Genomic DNA, 10,000 nt, shown 5'->3' with positions numbered 1-10,000 from the left:
TTCAAACCATCTTCAACCACTTTTAGTCACTTCACCCGACTGCTTCAGTGGGACAATGTCTTCAGCTGATTACAGCAGTGACTACAGGTGTCAGAGGCAGGAAACAGTAGAATTCAATTAAAAATACACAGAATATGATACACTGGGTATACCAGGGGTACGCACTATTATAATGTGATAGATGTTCTACACAAACAGCATACAGGTGTATATCAGCCTATGGCCACAACAACACCAGGTGTTTTGTGCTAAGCTGGTAATCCATTCAACAGACCTGACCACCCACTGCAGAGCATAAGCACTGCAGCTCGTCCCACTGATGAGACAATGGTGGTATAGAAGAGCTTCTGGATAGCTGAGGAGATGTTGAACGTCCTTTGAATTGAGGACAGGTTCTCACAGATACGTATGCCCAGGTATCTGAAGCTACCTGCTCTTTCCATCAGGGTCTTGTTGAAGGTGAAGATGTTTTCACGACTACCCTTGACCAGGCAAAATGTCCAGAACCCAGTGGTAGACAGAGGAACACAGGCTCAGCACTCTGAGATAATCCAACAGCCTAAAGCTGGAATACAGTGTTCCTTGGATCTCAGTATGGAGAGGAGCAGATGTAGTCTGTGATGAGTCTCAGAGCTCATCATCTCCACAGAGTTCAGAGCCACTGGACAGTAATCATTCATCTCAAATAGATTGAGCTTCAGCATAGGAATGATATTAATGTGTGTGTGTGATAGGCAGTCATCGGTGGTGGACACCAAAGGTCACTGGGACGGTTCCCGGGGCGAGAGACGGACACTCAGCCTGCGTCCTGAACAAAGATATGTACATATTTGGGGGATATGAGCAACTGGTGGGTCATCACACAAACTATACCTTTAATATAAACTCCTGGTTGTTAATATGTCTACATAGGTATTATGGTATATTATTGTGTGTGTGTGTGTGTGTGTGTTTGTGTGTTTGTGTGTGTTTGTTTACAGGCTGACTGTTTCTCCAATGACATACACAAGCTGGACTCTGTCACCATGAGCTGGAGTTTAATTAAAGCTACAGTGAGTGTGTTAGCTTAGTGTAACAGCACAATGGCAAAATGTTACCACAATTAAGCACAGTGTGTGTATGTGTGTGTTTGTGTTTGTGTGTGTGTGTGTGTGTGTGTGTGTGTGTAAACAGGGAACCCCAGCGAGGTGGAGAGATTTCCACTCAGCAACGATTATCGGCAGTAAGATGTTTGTGTTTGGAGGACGTGCCGATCGCTTTGGTCCGTTTCACTCCAATAACGAGATTTACTGCAATAAGATCAAAGTGTTTGACACAGAGACTAACATCTGGCTCAACACACCCACCAATCAGATTCAGCCTGAGGGACGCCGCAGCCACTCAGCATGTGAGTAAACACACCGAATGTACACCCTAGGGGCATTAAGCTCATCACCTGTGACACTGTGACTGACAGCTAGACACACAAACACGAGTTATTTAACACTACATACAGCAGGTTGCTGAAGCTGAGACCTAACGTTTTGTTGTATTTTGTGATCACGTTTACATTCAGTACCTTTAGCAGCCTCATTTATCTACAGTGTAGTGAATGGGAAACACAATGAAGTGCAGCATAATCTTAGTCTTAATTACACCCTAGTTACACCCTAATTACACCCTAATTACACCTTAGTTACACCTTAGTTACACCTTAATTACACCTTAGTTACACCCTAATTACACCTTAATTACACCTTAGTTACACCCTAATTACACCTTAGTTACACCCTAATTACACCCTAATTACACCTTGGTTACACCCTAATTACACCTTAGTTACACCTTAATTACACCTTAGTTACACCTTAATTACACCTTAGTTACACCTTAATTACACCTTAGTTACACCTTAATTACACCTTAGTTACACCTTAGTTACACCTTAGTTACAACCTAATTACACCTTAGTTACACCCTAATTACACCTTAATTACACCCTAATTACACCCTAATTACACCTTAGTTACACCTTAGTTACACCTTAGTTACACCCTAATTACACCTTAGTTACACCCTAATTACACCCTAATTACACCCTAATTACACCCTAGTTACACCCTAGTTACACCCTAATTACACCTTAGTTACACCTTAGTTACACCTTAGTTACACCCTAGTTACACCCTAATTACACCTTAGTTACACCTTAGTTACACCTTAGTTACACCTTAATTACACCTTAGTTACACCCTAATTACACCTTAGTTACACCCTAATTACACCTTAGTTACACCCTAATTACACCTTAGTTACACCCTAATTACACCTTAGTTACACCTTAATTACACCTTAATTACACCCTAGTTACACCCTAATTACACCTTAGTTACACCTTAGTTACACCCTAATTACACCCTAGTTACACCCTAATTACACCCTAGTTACACCCTAATTACACCTTAGTTACACCCTAATTACACCCTAGTTACACCCTAATTACACCTTAGTTACACCCTAATTACACCTTAGTTACACCCTAATTACACCTTAGTTACACCCTAATTACACCTTAGTTACACCCTAGTTACACCCTAATTACACCTTAGTTACACCTTAGTTACACCTTAGTTACACCCTAATTACACCTTAGTTACACCCTAATTACACCTTAATTACACCTTAGTTACACCTTAGTTACAACCTAATTACACCTTAGTTACACCCTAATTACACCTTAGTTACACCCTAATTACACCCTAATTACACCTTAGTTACACCCTAATTACACCTTAGTTACACCTTAGTTACACCTTAGTTACACCCTAGTTACACCCTAATTACACCTTAGTTACACCCTAATTACACCTTAGTTACACCCTAATTACACCTTAGTTACACCCTAATTACACCTTAGTTACACCTTAATTACACCCTAGTTACACCTTAGTTACACCCTAATTACACCTTAATTACACCCTAATTACACCTTAATTACACCTTAGTTACACCCTAATTACACCTTAGTTACACCCTAATTACACCTTAGTTACACCCTAATTACACCTTAGTTACACCCTAATTACAGCTTAGTTACACCCTAGTTACACCCTAATTACACCTTAGTTACACCCTAATTACACCCTAATTACACCCTAATTACACCTTAGTTACACCCTAATTACACCTTAGTTACACCCTAATTACACCTTAGTTACACCCTAATTACACCCTAGTTACAACCTAATTACACCTTAGTTACACCCTAATTACACCTTAGGTACACCCTAATTACACCCTAGTTACACCTTAGTTACACCCTAATTATACCTTAATTACACCCTAGTTACACCCTAGTTACACCTTAGTTACACCCTAATTACACCCTAATTACACCTTAGTTACACCCTAATTACACCTTAGTTACACCCTAATTACACCTTAGTTACACCTTAATTACACCTTAGTTACATCCTAATTACACCCTAGTTACACCTTAGTTACACCCTAATTACACCCTAGTTACACCTTAGTTACACCCTAATTATACCTTAATTATACCCTAGTTACACCCTAGTTACACCTTAGTTACACCCTAATTACACCCTAATTACACCTTAGTTACACCCTAATTACACCTTAGTTACACCCTAATTACACCTTAATTACACCTTAATTACACCTTAGTTACACCCTAATTACACCCTAATTACACCTTAGTTACACCCTAATTACACCTTAGTTACACCCTAATTACACCTTAGTTACACCCTAATTACACCTTAGTTACACCTTAATTACACCTTAATTACACCCTAGTTACACCCTAATTACACCTTAGTTACACCTTAGTTACACCCTAATTACACCCTAGTTACACCCTAATTACACCTTAGTTACACCCTAATTACACCTTAGTTACACCTTAGTTACACCCTAATTACACCCTAATTACACCTTAGTTACACCCTAATTACACCTTAGTTACACCCTAATTACTTACACCCTAATTACACCTTAGTTACACCCTAATTACACCTTAATTACACCTTAGTTACACCTTAATTACACCTTAGTTACACCCTAATTACACCCTAATTACACCCTAATTACACCTTAATTACACCCTAGTTACACCTTAGTTACATCCTAATTACACCTTAGTTACACCCTAATTACACCTTAGTTACACCCTAATTACACCCTAATTACACCTTAGTTACACCCTAATTACACCTTAGTTACACCTTAGTTACACCCTAGTTACACCCTAATTACACCTTAGTTACACCCTAATTACACCTTAGTTACACCCTAATTACACCTTAGTTACACCCTAATTACACCTTAGTTACACCTTAATTACACCCTAGTTACACCTTAGTTACACCCTAATTACACCTTAATTACACCCTAATTACACCTTAATTACACCTTAGTTACACCCTAATTACACCTTAGTTACACCCTAATTACACCTTAGTTACACCCTAATTACACCCTAATTACACCTTAGTTACACCCTAATTACACCTTAGTTACACCCTAATTACACCCTAATTACACCTTAATTACACCCTAATTACACCTTAGTTACATCCTAATTACACCCTAGTTACACCTTAGTTACACCCTAATTACACCTTAGCTACACCCTAATTACACCTTAATTACACCTTAGTTACACCCTAATTACACCCTAGTTACACCTTAGTTACACCCTAATTATACCTTAATTACACCTTAGTTACACCCTAGTTACACCTTAGTTACACCCTAATTACACCCTAATTACACCTTAGTTACACCCTAATTACACCTTAGTTACACCCTAATTACACCTTAGTTACACCTTAATTACACCTTAGTTACATCCTAATTACACCCTAGTTACACCTTAGTTACACCCTAATTACACCCTAGTTACACCTTAGTTACACCCTAATTATACCTTAATTATACCCTAGTTACACCCTAGTTACACCTTAGTTACACCCTAATTACACCCTAATTACACCTTAGTTACACCCTAATTACACCTTAGTTACACCCTAATTACACCTTAATTACACCTTAGTTACACCCTAATTACACCCTAATTACACCTTAGTTACACCCTAATTACACCTTAGTTACACCCTAATTACACCTTAGTTACACCCTAATTACACCTTAGTTACACCCTAATTACACCCTAGTTACACCTTAGTTACACCCTAGTTACACCCTAATTACACCTTAGCTACACCCTAATTACACCTTAATTACACCTTAGTTACACCCTAATTACACCTTAGTTACACCCTAATTACACCCTAATTACACCTTAGTTACACCCTAATTACACCTTAGTTACACCCTAATTACACCCTAATTACACCCTAGTTACACCCTAATTACACCTTAATTACACCCTAATTACACCCTAATTACACCCTAATTACACCTTAGTTACACCCTAATTACACCTTAGTTACATCCTAATTACACCTTAGTTACACCTTAATTACACCTTAGTTACACCTTAGTTACACCCTAATTACACCTTAGTTACACCCTAGTTACACCTTAGTTACACCCTAATTACACCCTAGTTACACCTTAGTTACACCCTAATTACACCTTAGTTACACCCTAATTACACCTTAGTTACACCCTAATTACACCCTAATTACACCTTAGTTACACTTTAGTTACACCCTAATTACACCCTAGTTACACCCTAATTACACCTTAGTTACACCCTAATTACACCCTAATTACACCTTAGTTACACTTTAGTTACACCCTAATTACACCCTAGTTACACCCTAATTACACCCTAGTTACACCCTAATTACACCTTAGTTACACCTTAATTACACCTTAGTTACACCCTAATTACACCCTAGTTACACCTTAGTTACACCCTAATTACACCCTAGTTACACCTTAGTTACACTCTAATTATACCTTAATTACACCTTAGTTACACCCTAGTTACACCCTAGTTACACCTTAGTTACACCCTAATTACACCCTAATTACACCTTAGTTACACCCTAATTACACCTTAATTACACCTTAGTTACACCTTAATTACACCCTAATTACACCTTAGTTACATCCTAATTACACCTTAGTTACACCTTAGTTACACCCTAATTACACCTTAGTTACACCCTAATTACACCTTAGTTACACCCTAGTTACACCTTAGTTACACCCTAGTTACACCTTAGTTACACCCTAATTACACCCTAGTTACACCTTAGTTACACCCTAATTACACTTTAATTACACCCTAATTACACCTTAGTTACATCCTAATTACACCTTAGTTACACCCTAGTTACACCTTAGTTACACCCTAATTACACCCTAGTTACACCTTAGTTACACCCTAATTACACCTTAGTTACACCCTAATTACACCTTAGTTACACCCTAGTTACACCTTAGTTACACCCTAGTTACACCTTAGTTACACCCTAATTACACCCTAGTTACACCTTAGTTACACCCTAATTACACTTTAATTACACCCTAATTACACCTTAGTTACATCCTAATTACACCTTAGTTACACCTTAGTTACACCTTAGTTACACCCTAATTACACCCTAATTACACCCTAGTTACACCCTAATTACACCTTAATTACACCCTAGTTACACCTTAGTTACACCCTAATTACACCCTAGTTACACCTTAGTTACACCCTAATTACACCTTAGTTACACCCTAGTTACACCCTAATTACACCCTAGTTACACCTTAGTTACACCCTAGTTACACCCTAATTACACCTTAGTTACACCCTAATTACACCTTAATTACACCCTAATTACACCTTAATTACACCCTAGTTACACCCTAATTACACCCTAGTTACACCCTAATTACACCTTAGTTACACCCTAATTACACCTTAGTTACACCCTAATTACACCTTAGTTACACCCTAGTTACACCCTAATTACACCCTAGTTACACCCTAATTACACCCTAGTTACACCCTAGTTACACCCTAGTTACACCTTAGTTACACCCTAATTACACCCTAGTTACACCCTAATTACACCTTAGTTACACCCTAATTACACCTTAATTACACCCTAATTACACCCTAATTACACCTTAGTTACACTTTAGTTACACCCTAATTACACCCTAGTTACACCCATATACACCCTAGTTACACCCTAATTACACCTTAGTTACACCTTAATTACACCTTAGTTACACCCTAATTACACCCTAGTTACACCTTAGTTACACCCTAATTACACCTTAGTTACACCCTAGTTACACCCTAGTTACACCTTAGTTACACCCTAATTACACCTTAGTTACACCCTAGTTACACCCTAGTTACACCTTAGTTACACCTTAATTACACCCTAGTTACACCCTAATTACACCTTAGTTACACCCTAATTACACCCTAGTTACACCCTAGTTACACCTTAGTTACACCCTAGTTACACCTTAGTTACACCCTAATTACACCTTAGTTACACCCTAGTTACACCCTAGTTACACCTTAGTTACACCTTAATTACACCCTAGTTACACCCTAATTACACCTTAGTTACACCCTAATTACACCCTAGTTACACCCTAGTTACACCTTAGTTACACCCTAGTTACACCCTAATTACACCTTAGTTACATCCTAATTACACCTTAGTTACACCCTAGTTACACCTTAGTTACACCCTAATTACACCTTAGTTACACCCTAGTTACACCCTAGTTACACCTTAGTTACACCCTAGTTACACCCTAATTACACCTTAGTTACACCTTAGTTACACCCTAATTATACCTTAATTAAACCTTAGTTACACCCTAGTTACACCTTAGTTACACCCTAATTACACCTTAGTTACACCCTAATTACACCTTAGGTACACCCTAGTTACACCTTAGTTACACCCTAGTTACACCTTAGTTACACCCTAGTTACACTCTAATTACACCTTAGTTACACCCTAATTACACCTTAATTACACCTTAGTTCCTTCCTAATTACACCCTAATTACACCTTAGTTACACCTTAGTTACACCCTAATTACACCTTAGTTACACCTTAGTTCCTTCCTAATTACACCCTAATTACACCTTAGTTACACCTTAGTTACACCCTAATTACACCCTAGTTACACCCTAATTACACCTTAGTTACACCCTAATTACACCCTAGTTACACCCTAGTTACACCTTAGTTACACCCTAGTTACACCCTAATTACACCTTAGTTACATCCTAATTACACCTTAGTTACACCCTAGTTACACCTTAGTTACACCCTAATTACACCCTAGTTACACCTTAGTTACACCCTAATTACACCTTAGTTACACCCTAATTACACCTTAGTTACACCCTAGTTACACCTTAGTTACACCCTAATTACACCCTAGTTACACCTTAGTTACACCCTAGTTACACCCTAGTTACACCCTAATTACACCTTAGTTACACCTTAGTTACACCCTAATTATACCTTAATTAAACCTTAGTTACACCCTAGTTACACCTTAGTTACACCCTAATTACACCTTAGTTACACCCTAATTACACCTTAGGTACACCCTAGTTACACCTTAGTTACACCCTAGTTACACCTTAGTTACACCCTAGTTACACTCTAATTACACCTTAGTTACACCCTAATTACACCTTAATTACACCTTAGTTCCTTCCTAATTACACCCTAATTACACCTTAGTTACACCTTAGTTACACCCTAATTACACCCTAGTTACACCCTAATTACACCTTAGTTACACCCTAGTTACACCCTAGTTACACCCTAATTACACCTTAGTTACACCCCAATTACACCTTAGTTACACTTTAGTTACACCCTAATTACACCTTAGTTACACCCTAATTACACCTTAGTTACACCTTAGTTACACCCTAATTACACCTTAGTTACACCTTAGTTACACCCTAATTACACCTTAGTTACACCCTAATTACACCCTAGTTACACCCTAATTACACCCTAGTTACACCCTAATTACACCCTAATTACACCTTAGTTACACCTTAGTTACACCCTAATTACACCCTAGTTACACCCTAATTACACCCTAGTTACACCCTAATTACACCTTAGTTACACCCTAATTACACCTTAGTTACACCATAATTACACCCTAGTTACACCTTAGTTCCCCCCTCGTTACACCATAATTACACCTTAGTTACACCCTAGTTACACCTTAGTTACACCCTAATTACACCTTAGGTACACCCTAGTTACACCATAATTACACCTTAATTACACCCTAATTACACCTTAGGTACACCCTAGTTACACCATAATTACACCTTAATTACACCCTAATTACAGCTTTATTTTCTGTCTTTTAGTTTCATATAACAGAGAGTTGTATATATTCGGAGGCTACAACGCACGACTGGACCGTCACTTTAATGATTTGTGGAAATTTAACCCAGGTGAGACACACACACACACACACACACACACACACACACTACACTACACTCATACTACACAAACACACACACAACCACACACACACATTACACTCATACTACACAAACGCACACTACACACACACACACACACTACACTCATACTACACAAACACACACACACACACTACACAAACACACACACACACTACACTCATACTACACAAACACACACACTACACTCATACTACACAAACACACACACACACTACACTCATACTACACAAACACACACAACCACACACACTACACACTCATACACACACACTACACTCATACTACACAAACACATACTACACTCCTACTACACAAACACACACACACACAAACACACACTACACTCATACACTACATACATAAACAGGATAATACTGTAAAGCCGCCTTCACACTGCACACGACAAACGGACACGACTGTCGGATTTGGCCCCCTAGTGACAGTCGCACGTAATGTGCAATATGATGGCGCAGACGTCAACATGGGAGAGAAGCTGATTGTCGCGGTCTCCGAACACCCGTTACTTTG

At 38.5% G+C, this 10,000-nt stretch overlaps 1 protein-coding gene across 3 annotated transcripts in view; it reads left to right on the top strand.

Moving 5' to 3' along the window:
* The window catches only part of klhdc3 (kelch domain containing 3), a 22,125-nt gene that overhangs the window by 2,711 nt on the left and 9,414 nt on the right, over positions 1–10,000 (top strand). For all 3 annotated transcript variants that reach the window (XM_027139792.2, XM_027139790.2, XM_027139791.2), the window contains 4 exons: positions 735–850; positions 981–1,052; positions 1,174–1,387; positions 9,350–9,436. In XM_027139792.2, the coding sequence (XP_026995593.1) occupies positions 735–850; positions 981–1,052; positions 1,174–1,387; positions 9,350–9,436 (489 nt within the window). The remainder of the gene's footprint in view (positions 1–734; positions 851–980; positions 1,053–1,173; positions 1,388–9,349; positions 9,437–10,000) is intronic.

The sequence above is a fragment of the Tachysurus fulvidraco genome, chromosome 4, assembly GCF_022655615.1.
Source record: "Tachysurus fulvidraco isolate hzauxx_2018 chromosome 4, HZAU_PFXX_2.0, whole genome shotgun sequence".
In the NCBI taxonomy this organism is placed as follows: domain Eukaryota; kingdom Metazoa; phylum Chordata; class Actinopteri; order Siluriformes; family Bagridae; genus Tachysurus; species Tachysurus fulvidraco.
Note: the sequence above shows the minus strand (reverse complement) of the source record. Positions and strands in the feature narration are given on the sequence as shown.